A 14,975-nucleotide genomic window follows, 5' to 3' on the forward strand; every position below is an offset into this window, starting at 1 on the left:
ATATACTGTTGCTAGCATTAACGCCTACATTCAGGCACCGACTAGTTGGAAAAAACGAACAGAATTCTGATAAAGCCACCTTCCAGGAATGTGATGATGCATGTATCTTATAAATGACTATTTCAAGCTATTAAAACCAGGCTTAGAGAAACACTTTCAAATACCTGTAATGATTAACTGTGTTTTACACATTTATACACATAACTCGAAGGCCCTTGTATTATTGGCAGGTGATTAGTCCAGTGGTTATAAAATACTGGACCCTGCAAGTACAGCTTCATTGTAACTGATGGGACGTGTAGCATCTTCACCATCCACGGGGTCATCCTGTCTGACTGGGCTCTGAAAGTACAGACGCATGCATCTTCCTCAACCAACTTGAAGTAGAACCTGCTCCATGAGCATAGTATTTACATACAGCTTGTGCTCGAGCATTCTCAGTGCAAATGTGTCCCATTGTTGGGCAGGATGGCCAACTTACGACGTCTGTCCTCCTAAATACACCCTTTAAAGTCAATATTTCCGTTATAGTAGAACACCTACCAGTTCGTAATTCCCTGAACATGTGGTAGAAGGTTTGCGCATGGTTCTCATTGTGTCCGGAACACACCAGCACTGGATGTCCTTCAGGTGGATAAGACAGTCGTTGTCAGCTGGCGTCTGGTTGCCCCCTGCAATAAGTTGTGTAGGCTTTGTAGTAAATTGAGATTACAACGCGTTGTTTCAAAACGTATTCGGTATTTAACAAGCGAAAACGAGTGAATGAGTGACGTCACATGGCTTCCTAAACACTACTCATCCCCAAGGTGACCCTACACCTAAATGTTTCTGGCACGTCTTCGCGCCAAGGCAGTTTTGATAATGCAAATAGATAAGATCATAGACACTCAAAAACGATGGTGTCAAGATGTAAATGTGGATGATTTTAAATTTTGCAAGCTGGAAATATTTGAGTGTGTGATCGTTATTGTTTGGTGTTTGTCGTCATCGGAAGATTGTTTTGGATATCTCTGCACATTGTGAATCTCTGCTTGTGTGCCAGTTAGCGTTCAATGTTATCCCATCTGCCGAAGCCAAACATATTCAGTAAAGTGCAACCCGCGTGTTTGAGTTTGACATTAGTTACGTTCACTATTAATCGGGGACTACTCTTCTATGGCGAGGTGCAGCCTTCTTGTGTTCCCGAACCAGAAATTGGAAAGTTACTGAATTGTCAATATGAAATGTGAGTTGATTACATCCTGCATGTTATGGAGACATGAACTTCGCATTACCATGCATCAGAGGAATATCTTAAAACGCAATGAGTGTGTGTAGGATAACCGTTCCTTTATATTTCCGATTGACTAGAAGAACGTGTGTCACCATATACACTCCCGAACCCTTGCAAACGTACTCCGCTGTATACTGTTTCAACGAGTGTGTTTTGCTTCTGATTGTTATGAGTGAATTCGATAACAATGGAAGCAAATAGTAGCTCGGAGCGGGTTGTGGATGTTTATCGAAAGAATCATCATGTTTATCAGTGAAAAATGTCACCTCAATCAATCGGCAAATCGATCCCCCAATGGACAGGCACTGACGTTAACGTGTCAGGTATTTTTGTAAAACGATAAATATGACATTTGACGCACGTGTCATCAGTAAAAGTACCAATGTTGTATATTTTAATATTCGAAGAATCCTAGGCTTTGTCCCTAACGGCGATTTTCACAGAATTGTTTATACAAGTATCACTGATTGTTCGAGGCATTTAGAATTCACGATTAGAATCAAAAGTGTAAAAGAATAAGAAATAGAAAAGAACTAGATTCGTGTTATATTTATTCTATAATGTGTTTCATTTAATAAAGATCTGTTAATGTTGCAATCGCGAAAGTAGCAGGTGTAAAGTTTTCCCTAATCAATGAGAAGAAATACAAATTTAACCACCTTCACAACCACGCAGAAAATCACCCCAAACTGAAATAAAGCAAACCCTATCCAATCTAACCAACAGAACTTAACAAAGATCACCATACTTTTTAAACTACAAAAGAAACAAAACCTAAACGGCACCAATACCCTGTATCAATGTAACGCACAATAATAAATACATTATAGAACAAATATGAATTTCAAAATTCCTAAATCAATATATATTAAACGACGTCTGAAGGGTGCAGGACGCAGGACCAACCTGTCAGGAGACTGGTAACCGACCCGACCAGGAGGACTGTCGCAATAGCTATCGACGTGAACAACGTGTAGGAAAGGCTGTACATGGTATCCAGGCCAGATCTGAAGCCATATGTTTATATTACAACACGGCAACACGAATCTAAATATGTACTCGGCGCCACTAATAAAGGTCAAGATATTGGTAACACTGTCAAAAATCTTCGTTTATGTTTGTAGAATAACTTTATAAAACACATCATATGGAAATGTCATCATTAATAATTATGAATAATTAATAATTATTTTTATTCAAACTGTCAGTATTGAGGTCCACCTACTACTTAATGTCAATGATTTGGACGTCCACGTCGCTTTTTCTATGAAAAGTGGAAGCAAATACACTGTTCCGGTACCTGTTTGAAATTACGGCTAAAATTAAGACGTTTTATTGACACTTGCTGAAAGGGGTCAGTATTTTGGAATTTTGTCAAACAGCAGGTTGCTGTCCGTTTTAATGTGAGTCAGAGTCAGAATACTATATGTAGACTATGGCAGAGATTTCAAGCCAATGGGTCCTTGAAATATTCACGACGACCATGTCACCCCAGAGTAGCAACAGTTCCAAATGGTAGGCACATGATTATTACTGCGTTACGCAACAGATTCCTTAACAAAGCGAATCTGCAGACAGAACACTTATATCTAAACAATGTGAGGACATAAGCAAGCATAGCTATACACAGACATCACAACACCAGTGGATCTCTCAGGACTCCACCGAGCTCTAGCAGAGGCATGGAATGCGATTTCGCAAGTTTCTTCATGACCTTGATGAAGAGCATGAGAACAAGGTGCACCTGTGTCTTGAACACAGGAGGGTGTTACGATAATGTAGCGTCTGCTGTCTGCGCACGGAAGTGGTACTACTGGGTAAAGCACGTGATGAAACTCTCGTGTGTGAAAGGAGGCGAGCGGGCATGTAAGAATGTTGACAGAGGTAGAATGGTGTCATGTATAAGAAGAAGAATAAAGATGCTAATGAGAATCATCAAATGGTAGCAAAGCGTGGTTGCTGATAAAGAAGAAGAGTCTCTTGACACACCTCAGGCGTACATATTATTTTATAGTATTTTCACTTGTTCAAGAGAAAACAGTTCCTGAATTACCGAGTATGTATATAACAACAATGTACCATATTTATCTCGAAGGTGACTAAATGTCACAAAACAAGAAGGATTCTTCAACTGAAATACACAACGGGGCGATAATGAACTCTCATCAGAGACGGTGATCCCAACATGTTACAACATTACAATGTACCCGTTCCTGTCGACCTCTTCCTGTTTCGGGACAATGGTGCTATTGACGAAGGATGAAGTTGTCACGTTGAAGCCTGGGCAGTTGTCTGTAGGGGCTGGAGCAAGGTACTTGCTGGCTGACCCAGCAGAGGAGAACATGGACCCTAAGGACAACCACAGCATGAAGCTGACCCCCGCCAGAAGACCTGTGATGGCACCCTGTCCATTCAAGGAACATTCTTGTGACGAAGTTATACTTTGTGCCATAACTTGTGACTTAGGAAACCCCCATAACAGTCGAAATAGGACGTGACATTACTATCGTTTTACTCATATATTTGCGTTTTGTGCGTGCGTGTGTGAGCTTGTGTATGTGTGCGTATCTGTGTCTGGAACGATTGACGTCTTTTGGTATGACGCAACCAGGAATCGACACCCTGAACGGTACTCTGACTATTTATTTTACCTTTATATATGAGTGAGTTAATATTTATCGGCAATATTTCAGCTATATCATGACGAATAGATATTTGACATTGAAATGGAACATGTGGATATTATATAAACCTGTCGTCAAAACACAGTAAAACAAACAGAAACGCACAGTTACAAGTACAATTAGCGTGGAAGGTTAAAACTAAAAGTAATGTTGAGACAAGACAATATAAAAACAGACTACTGAAGGAAGATCACCTGTAAGGTAAGGAAGTACCCGCATGGACCCTAGTTGGATTTACACCATCGCTTCAGCTGCTGACTATTGTAAGAAGTGTTACCAAAAATAGATATAACAAAAATACGATGTTTAAAAATCCTGGAAAGTTAAACTGACATTGAAAATTTTGGGATTTATGAACCCCAAGAAGTTTGTTTTTACCTTGGCATTGGCAAATGGAAACAGAGCTCCAAGGTAAAACAATGCATTCAAAGGACTTTTAGCGGTGGACAGTAGTGTGTACATGATCTGAAACATGAATATGTACGTGAACCAAATTACCCAACTGGCACCCTTGGATGACATGAGAAAGAAACTAACCTCTTTGATATTGAAGTCTTGAAGTGTGGAGCGCAAACGGTATCAAGGGAAACATTTTCCTTCCCATTTTGCGCACATAGGGAATCGAACCCAATTGCTGCATGTCTGTCCCAAGACTATATCTCAGTTTAGATGATGTGGTCAGTTAAACCGTTGGTAATGGTTGTAGACCTCAGGAATAAATAGAATCTGTTCTAGTGATTTGTCATGAGGACTAAGAAACCATTCTTTACTGAGGTGGATTAATGTGGACAGTGTACCAACCTGGTGCAGGGATTTTGATCCAGCTGAAGACACGATAACGGCCAGTGCACAACTGAGGACACCGGCTATCACCACTGGGTATGAAATATATATTAAAAAGGTTATTTTGTGTCATAGACTTTATTTGGTCGCACATTTAAATACTCTATGGTTTCAATTTTGAAATCGACAGAGGACAATATTACCTGTTACTTTGGCGACTAGTACACCTTTGAACTCTGATATAGTTGGCCTGCGGGGTTTGACGATGTCATACCACGTTATGTGGGCAACAGCTGACAGACAGGACGATATGGTGCTGCAACAACAACGAGCCCTAAACAATCTGTATGCAACACTTGAACATGAAGCACGTTGAAACTGGACACGAAGTTTTGAATACCACGGAAACAGGACGTTCATACACATTTAAGTGTTTGAGTAAGGGTGTGATTAATAAGGTTTCATGGAACAATCAGGCACAACAGGATTTATACATACTGGACGAATTTGAGCAATCCAACCTTCGTCATCGGAGTTACGTTAGTTCCCTACTGTGTGTGTCATTTCTTTGTTTTGCGAATGAAACAGTTGAATGTGAGATGACTAATGCCTAATAAACGGATGTATTTACCTGAGTGAAGCACTGGAAAGGGCTGCTAGGAAAAATCCTGACATTCCTTGTATATTGTGGAACAGGTCCATGATGAAAAAGGGCAGAACCTGCAACAATTTACAGCAGAAGTTCAATTTTGTTTTTAAAAAGCCACTTGCCAAAGGGCATGTGACATGAAGAAAGTAACTTGTCCTAAGTTTCGACTTGCCCTGATTTTTATGACATATTCATAATAATTATGAAAGCATAAATCACCATGGTACTTGATGTTATTTTTTAGTGGACTGGTTTTTGAGAAGTGATAAGTAGTAAAGAAAGATAACTCTGTCATATTGTGAAATTCAGGCCCTACATTTTGAGAGGATATGAAATGAAATCCAAGTTTATTTGCAGTTTGACACCACTGGCAGAAATTATCCAGTAGCTCACGGACAAGTAAGATACAATTATTTGATTGCCCGAAAGGAAAACTGACATATCCCGGGCGTTGGAATTTTTTAACCTCTGATTTACAGATAACTTTATAGTCAGTGCCAAACGAAATCATGATACATATCACCAGGTAATTAAATGTTCTCTCAAAAAGGGAACGTAAGTTGAATGAAGACATACCTGATTGAGAGAGTTGACTTGCTTTGACGCCACCACGTCACACCGTATATGAGAATAGTACCCGTATGCAACAATCCCCTGTGAGAGGCCAATCAGCAGGAGGATAGGAAAGGCAGGAATAGTGACAAGAAGTGCCCTGAATGTTAAAACGTTACTTTAAATTCTGTAACAATTGTTGTATCTACTGATATATATAATAACCTCTGTGTATTGCCTGTGGTAAAATCTGACATCTGTGCACAACTGGAGCTTTATCCACTGACGTCCTTGTACAACTAGGGCTTTATCCTCTGACGTGTGTGTACAACTTGAAGTATATCCGCGTACACCTAGCTATGTCCGGTTATATTCATGTAGAGTACTTTTTTCCACTGACATCCGTGTACATCCAGAGCTACATCCGGTTATGTTTATGTACACCAAGTGGCATATCCACTGACATCTGTAAACAACTACGGCTATATTCACAGACAACTGTGTACAACTAGTGTTATATCCGGTTATGTTCATATACAACCGGAGCTTTATCCATTGATATCTGGGTACAAATAGAGATATATTCACAGACATGTGTGTACAACTAGAGCTACATCTACTGATGTGTGTGTACAATTAGTACTATATCCACTGATGGGTGTCTACAATTAGAGCTATAAAAACTGACGTCTGTGTACAAGTGGAGCTAACACCTACTGACGTGTTTGTATAACTAGAGCTATATCCACTGACGTGTGTGTACAACTAGAGCTATAAAAACTGACGTGTGTGTACAAGTAGAACTATATCCACTGACGTGTGTGTACAACTAGAAGTATATCCACTGACGTGTGTGTACAACTAGAGCTATAAAAACTGACGTCTGTGTACAACTGGAGCTAACACCTACTGACGTGTGTGTATAACTAGAGCTATAAAAACGAACGTGTGTGTACAACTAGAGCTATAAAAACTGACGTGGGTGTTCAACTAGAACTATATCCACTAACGTGTGTGTACAACTAGAAGTATATCTACTGGCGTGTGTGTTCAACTTGAGCCATATCTACTGGCGTGTATGTACAATTAGAGCTATAAAAACTGACGTGGGTGTTCAACTAGAACTATATCCACTGACGTGTGTGTATAACTAGAGTTATATCTACTGGTGTGTGTGTACAACTAGAGCTATAAAAACTGACGTGTGTGTACAACTAGAGCTAGTACAATTGTATTGCTTTTAAACAGAACTAATTGTCCTATGTCCGTTAATCAGTTAAGCCAATAAAACATTTACCAGAACAATGCACATAACCTTTCTTTGTGGTTTAGTTACAGTTACTGAGCTTCCAGGATGAAAAAAGACTAAGGTACATACGAGTAAACCCTTTTTCCTCAAGTACAGATGAATGGTTCAGTGCTACCTGTACCCACCTCCTGGTTTCCCCGAGTGACATGGCTGACGAGATACGCTGGAGCGAAGACGGCATATACAGATAACCAAACCCCGCCAATATTCGACCGAAGAAGAGATTCCACACCGTATGGCGCACTGTCGGGTCATGGTCAAGGCTTCGTTGTCAAACAAAAATTAACATATAGTTCACTGTTTATTTCATACTGTTTCAAAGATTGTAAACTGATGGGTCAGACGAAAACATACAGTTTAACTACTCATCTGTAAAGATGTCTAACGTATAACACTAAATGTCACCTGAAGGTCAACCTCCCAGTGTCTGATGCTCGGCCCCAAACTTCCGCAATCCCGCCTGCGTCCAGTGTACCCTGCAGATGAGAGTAAAGAATCGAGATAACACTCAAGAATCCACGCGCCATCTATTTCTTCAGAAATATTTTCAACAATATTTTAAACAAGTCAGTTCTGGTATGTAGACCCATGACATCAGCGAATGTCAATAGTTTTCGCTTGGTCACAGTATTAATATTGGTTGTTTTCAGTATATATTCTCATATTAGATCGATTAGCAAACCGCAAAATTGGTTTTAATTTGTCACGCTCCCCGTGAATCATTAATTTGATTGGCAATATTATGACAATTTCGGGAACAAAGGGCGAAAGAAGTTGACGAAAAACGCCTTTTCTGATGTAACACGAAATGCATAATGCAATGATGGTATAAAACAGTCTACGCTACGAAGGAGCAACAAAGTAGTAAATGGAATGCAAACATATGCCACGTTTGCGGCAAATCCAAATAGAATGGACCAACATGGAGCCAACCACACCGTTATTGTCAGAACCTTCGACTGCACCCGAGCAGTTGTCATCAGACTGAATAAATGCAACGAATAAGACAAGGAGACAATACGTCGGACAGGACAAGCGTGACAACGCCCGATGATGATCGGTACATGTGGACAATACATCTGACAGATCGTTTTATTACGACATACAGTGTACCGGCGACTAACAGAACATGGTACTTGAGCAAGTGGAGTGCATCTGACTCTCAATAGCAGACGTCGTCAATTGACATGGGCCAGGCGAGTTCAACGTTGACAGATGCGTGATTGACGACGTGTGATGTTCACCGACGAGTGTAGGTTTTGCCTGCACAGTAATGACGGCCGCCATCTCAAAACCTGTGATTTTTCACGGCAACTGAATGCTTGAATATACATTTTTTGCGACCCTTGTTTCATTTATGCAGTAAGGTCCACGTGCATTGTCTACCATAACGATAAGGCATGACCTCATACACCAAGACTGACAAGCAACTTTGAGCAATAAGGGTAACTTCCTTGTTTTGCCGTGGCCAGCATGTTCCTATGGAGATATCTGGATCGACACATCATAAGACTCTCAGCATCACCCGTCAACTGGAACAATGTTGCCTACAGGAATGGCAACGTCTTACTCTATTGATATTTAACAGGTGTTTTTAATATATGCTATAAATTGGTTTCTTTTCAAATTTGGTCAAACACGCTGTATACTTTGTGTGGTGCACACGTTTATGTTTAGTGTCTTACATGGTCTCTCTGTAATTTCAACGATATTCACAATCTCTTTGCTCCTGAAATAAAGTAACACCATTTCCCAAAGACCCCGAAACAAAATATAAACATTAGGACACCTTTATAATAACCGTCAGCATCCCTGCCACCATGAGCGTGAGTTGCATCACGTCAGTCCAAATGACAGCTTTCAGCCCGCCCTGGAAGGACAGATCAAGCTGTGAGGAACGGTCCAGCCATTTACAATCATGAAATTATTTGAAAATTGAAAAATTACAAAACCTTAGTCGCAAGTACGCAATATATCACATGGTAAACAAAAGTTAAAAAGTTTGAGCAAAGAAAGGACAGGGCTTGTCAGGGTATGATGACCAGCTGTGAGTCAGTCATTCATTTTGGATTTAGGATCTGTGTATATCAAAGGTCATTGAAATGGTAACTTGTAGTTATAAACGAATATCCCAACGCTCATTTACAGAGGTGCGTATAATATCTTGTCACACTTACAATGGATGTGTAGATGACAGTAATTGACGTGGTCACCGTCATTGCAGCAAACATGGACAACCCAGTCACTGACATTGAAAAAAAGGGATTTTCTTTTATGACATGAATGTTATACCACATTGATTATACAATTGCAAAATGTAAAGTTTTAGAATTTTCTTTTCTTAAATATAGTTCACATTTATTTTCGATTTATATGTAACATTAATAAATTGCATTTATTTACATAGAGGTTAATCCGTGTGGCTTCCTTGTATCATCTGAGGTAAGAGATATGACGCATTGTGCCGTGTGCTAGAGAAACCTCTGAACATTCAAAGTAGCAGCTACTTCCCCCAGGTGAAGACAGAACAATCAACACCAGTCTCACAATTATTTCGTATTGATTTCATAAAGATGAAGAGCAGGACCTGGACTGTATGTTTCTTGTTTTAGTCGAGCACCGTTACGTTACGTACCTTGTTCTATAGCGATGGCCTGACCGTATATGACAACACTCATGTACTGCAACTGTGTTAAGAAAGGAATGTGTGAAAAGAGACATCTGTGGTCGTATTCTTCGCTGTCAACTCGACTGGTATAGGGTACAGCTTATACCTTGAATCAACAACGTGATTGTTATAGGGTACAGCTTATTTTTAAAAGGCGGTGCTAAATGTGTTGGGCACATAATACTTTAATACATGTAAATTACGAGAAATATGAAATATATATAGTTTAACATAAAGAGGAGGACATCATTATATCATTATAGGGTGCTCATTGCACTCAAAGTATCAAATTCAGTTTCCGTATCAGAATAGATATATACATTACATGATGTAGCCAGGTCACAGCATGAGTTATCAGTCTGAGGCGCCTCGAACGAAATCGTCTTTCGAAGTACTGTTAAAGAAGCAATGGCCAGAATATTTTCCTTGATTTCGTGAAGGAATATATCGAAATAACAACGTTCTAATTGGTTCTATGCCTAGGACACAGGAATGAATAATATATCTGAAATTCATTATTTCTGGCCTAATTGAAACCGTCTTTCTGAGAACTGCAGAGGAAGCAATATATTTTTCTTAACGGGATTATATAGGTATCATGAAACACTAAACAAGTTCTGGTTGGTCCCGTGCATATTTTGGGAATGTATAACTGATGAAACATGAGTATTTAATCTTTCCACAATAGGGCACTTAAAGCCTTACCTCAAATGGTGTTGACAGATTCAGTCTCTTGAGGAAAGTCAAAGTCACAATGACTTCAGTGATAGTTCCAACTGCACTTCCAATCTCACCGAGGATAAGTTCGATTCCAAAGGCATACGACTCGGCTGGCGATCCTAACATCATCACAGACGACTGTGATGTCGCTATTAAGGACAACGCCAAGGGAAGGAATGTCATGGAATTGCTTGCGACAAGATATTCGTTTGTACTGCGCCCTTTGCGAGCTTTCACGGCGTAGTAAATCCCAATGATGGTGGACCCAGCAAGCATCAGCCCGAACACCACGTAGTCCCATGGTCCGAATGTCATAACTGCAATTGAAACCTTTTCATGGGATTTCATTTGTGAATACATATCGATATTTCAACTGCAATACGTTGAACAACTGACTGTTAGGTCCACAGCATCTGGGAAATAACGGGTTGGAGCTGACATGTGACTTTAGAACTTTTAAAATATAATATTATTTAAAATTTATTATTTAACGACACTTCAAACGTATCTATGATAATAAACTGTTGCTTATTCAGTTTCCTATTGGAAATGCAGCTTGATTAAGAAAATGGTTTATTCCCGTTCTAGGTAAGTGTTGGAGATTTCGGAAACCTGTGTACATGATGGAAGCAATGCCTAACATTCATTAAGCAGACTTTGTCACATGAGGGATGGTTCTTTTGCACAACTCAAATTCAAAACATACGCTACTCAAAGCGAAATCCCACATTTAAGTGTACGGTACGTTCAAACATATGCACTCAAACATATCCTGTCCAACATGGTATGGCATGGCCTCTAGTATATATATCTACCTTTAGCTGTTGGTGATCTATAGCCTGTTTTTATATTGTATTGTCTGAATAGTGATATTAGTCTTAACATTTCACGCTAATGTTATTTCTTTTTGTGATATTCTAGTTGTTTTACTGATCTTTGTCGACAGGCTTTTACCATGTACATAGATACCTTTTTTTCAAAACTGTTCTCGTCGCAATATGGCTGCAATACTGCCGATGTGACGTTAAATATTATCTCACTCACCCAACAAGGGATTGTAATTGAGCTTGAGCATAAATTAAAGGATAAATTAAACTCTTTGAACACCAGTCAACCGGAGGATATTACGCTCATGACACAGATCCCAAAGTGTAGTGTCCCTAGTGTGGTGATCTACCTTCAGGTGCTGGCGATCAATAGCCTGTTTTTATATTGTATTGTCCACATAGTGATATTAGTTTTATCTTTCCTCGCTAGCTTTAATGATAATTGTGATATTCTAGTTGTTTAACTGTCCTTCGTCGACAGGTTTTTATAGTAGACATATATTTCATATCAGTATTAAATGTTCTCGTCACAATATGGCTGAAATATTGCCGATGTGACGATAAATCTTAACTCACTCACTCACTCACCCAAAGAGTCGTTCATAGATGAAACCTGTGTTTATCAATGAAAATATCCCCTTGTGAAACATCATTGCTACTACATGTCACACACCATTTGGAAGATCTAATAGCAATTAATCTTAATGCTAATAAATGTGTAAGTTATGTTTTATCATGTTTAACTTACTTTTAGGCGAGGGTTTGGGGCAAGATCATACTATTCTTAGCTTGTTTCGCAAAGACGTGCCCTACACGTAAATTACGGAACTTTGGACGAAACTGTTTAACGCATGTACAAGCGTGAGGTACATTCCAATGAGAGCCAACATGTCACCCGACTAACTTTACCCGATCGAACATCAAAGATGGAAATAGTACCCTGTAGTGTACGTTTGATAATTTTAGTGTGTTTTGTTGTTGATTTTATTCTTTGAAGTATTTAATTTATTTAATGATTTCCATTACTTTGCTCTTTGTGGAAGCATGTTATGAGGAACATTTGTATTAGATAGTTATTTGATGCGAGACAATAATTAATTTAACGGAGACAGTAGTAATAAACAGATTGTGTGGTTATGGATAACTACAATTATCAGTTTTGCACGCTTTTTTCTTCCTAAGTCCAACAGAGTAGGACCACTAAATTTGAATTTCATGCTGTTGTTTTGTTTGTCTTTAGTTAGTGATCTCGCGACGGACGGGGTCTAACATAAACGTATTGAAGTAGTTTAAGGAGTAGCTCTGTCTTGGCAGGGCATTTGTCTAAGTACTTGTCATGGTACTGATTAAATATTGAGCCCTTTGACGTCCACCCATGGAGGTTGAACAAATGTTCCGCGATCAGTCTCTACATTATGTAAGTTTTTACGAGAGTGTATTTTCCGTGATTTGAGTTGTTATTAATTATTATTGCTGTAGTTGTAATTGGGTCACAATAATTAAGGTTTTAGTGTTAGTTATTATGGGTCAGATTTCCTTCAGAGAATTATTTAAGCGGCACGCCTCTATGGCAGTACTTTAGAGTTAAGTCCCTTTGAAAAACATATAAACACGAGTTCAGAAGCATTCCACGACAATGGCGATGGTCGTATGTGCTCGAACTTTCAAGAAATGACTGAATGTATATATAAAGGCTAGTTGCTGTGTCAGACACGGTGTTACGAGTGTGTATTTTCTGTATATGGTCAACACTTTTAGGATTCTGGTTTTCCGGAATTTATCTGCTCTTTGTTTTCTGTGTGTTTACTTCCGGGAGACTTGTTCGAGGGCATTCCACAGTGTTGACGATGTTCGTAAAGTGCCCGAACTTTCGGGAAATGACTTAGTATATATAAAAAGGCTGGTTGCCGTGTTGAGGGCGACACTCATTCACATAACTAGAGGATATACATTACTGCCAACGCTTGATCATCAAAAAACAAACCCGTCAACGCCTGAACCTACATCATCCGCTGTCAGAACGATCGCCGTGTTTACATTCTGCGTAGTTGATTCTCTCTCACACCAAGACTTTTGGGAGTTTGCGACTAAATATATCTTGTGACCCATTGCGTTCGAATTTTGTCTCATTTGTATTGTATTTGAAATCGGTATTGTGAAATTGACTTGTGTGACTTTGTATAACTTGCTCTTTGCTTAATAATACAATATTTGAATGTTTTAGACTTGTCTTTGTTCTGTTTTGCTGCTTCACAGGCGATTTCTTACACCTATTGTCACGGCAAATTCTTAACCGTAACAAAGTTTTTTAAGGTTCAAACACTTAGGGTGATAACACCATGTCATGAGATACAATTAGCAATTCCTCTCGCACGAATCTCTGCCAGGTCCATTTTTTGAGAAAATACAAATAGGGTTAGTCTTTTTTGATATCCACCTGGTCAATACATGTATAGATGGACCACACCAAATCAGTGGCATATCACTGATGATCGATCTCCCTTGAGTTTGCCGGCCTGGTATAAATAGCTCATGGTGCATCAGAAGGCTTCATACGGATTAATCACTCTGGTACTGATCGCCAACACCATTTCGGTTTTACGTGTTACCCATTCTATCAGGCGTGGCTATCGGGCAAGCCCCTACTTAAAGCGTCCTGGATCGACTTTTATCCTGTAAAGGCCTGCGTATACAGACACGCTTCAGTGTATCGGCCACTTCAGTCAAACCATTCTTTTTATCCACCAGCAACACCCACAGCGGGCAGGACACAGGATATTTTACACTGTGATTTAATCTGTGATTCAAACACGGTGCTGGCGTGTTTCAGCACCTTTGTTTTCGCTGTTTTTACAATTTCTATTTCACTCTAACAAATATCGATTCAAATACTTCACTGCAATTTCGGACATGTTTAAAGAGCCCATTAAAAACACATAAAGTTGCATTTACCTTAGAGTATAAATGAACACACCACTTAACCCCCTGGATGCCGAGGGTTTTTTTCAGGCGCACATTTTCGTAAGGTTTGAAAAGTGAACGTTGTGCGAGATTAGCCCTCCCGTGGTCCTGGATCTGCGTACGGCTATAAAATTGCACAGAAATGTAGAATATTTAATTTCATATCCCTTGGTATAAATATAACAGCGGCTACCTCAGGGGTTTGAGAAATAGACACTGCTAAAAGTTGTCCAAAACTTTTGTGTGTGTTCAAAAACAGTAAATATCTCAGTTTTTTATCGTGCACCAATAAAGGCACTCTGTTACGATTTGTTTTAATTTGGCATCTTTACGGAAAGTGTGAGCGAAAAAAATACAGCTTGATATCTGAACGACATAAGTGTATATGAAATGGATGTATGTGCTAATGCATAACGCCATACGCACAAAATAAAAACTGACCCGCAATAAATGTCAAAAATCGATTTTCTTCTATGACGTCAAACGTTGACAGAGAGGTCATGCACGTATAAAGATAAGGGGGCATAACTCCGCTGTGGTTTAGATTAG

At 39.3% G+C, this 14,975-nt stretch overlaps 1 protein-coding gene across 1 annotated transcript; it reads right to left on the reverse strand.

The window, feature by feature from the left end:
- Positions 1-246: 246 nt before the first annotated feature.
- On the reverse strand, positions 247-10,998 carry LOC137292112 (sodium-coupled monocarboxylate transporter 1-like). Its single transcript, XM_067823654.1, has 17 exons — positions 10,624-10,998; positions 10,244-10,312; positions 9,886-9,937; positions 9,428-9,495; positions 9,040-9,120; positions 7,656-7,726; positions 7,376-7,513; positions 5,966-6,101; positions 5,372-5,460; positions 4,944-5,056; positions 4,759-4,832; positions 4,336-4,422; positions 3,481-3,677; positions 2,495-2,500; positions 2,180-2,280; positions 544-671; positions 247-342 (listed from the first exon to the last, which is right to left on the reverse strand). Exons 1-17 carry the CDS (start codon positions 10,996-10,998, stop codon positions 247-249), a joined length of 1,881 nt encoding a protein of 626 aa, XP_067679755.1.
- Positions 10,999-14,975: the final 3,977 nt, after the last annotated feature.

This window comes from Haliotis asinina, chromosome 7 (genome assembly GCF_037392515.1).
Source record: "Haliotis asinina isolate JCU_RB_2024 chromosome 7, JCU_Hal_asi_v2, whole genome shotgun sequence".
In the NCBI taxonomy this organism is placed as follows: domain Eukaryota; kingdom Metazoa; phylum Mollusca; class Gastropoda; order Lepetellida; family Haliotidae; genus Haliotis; species Haliotis asinina.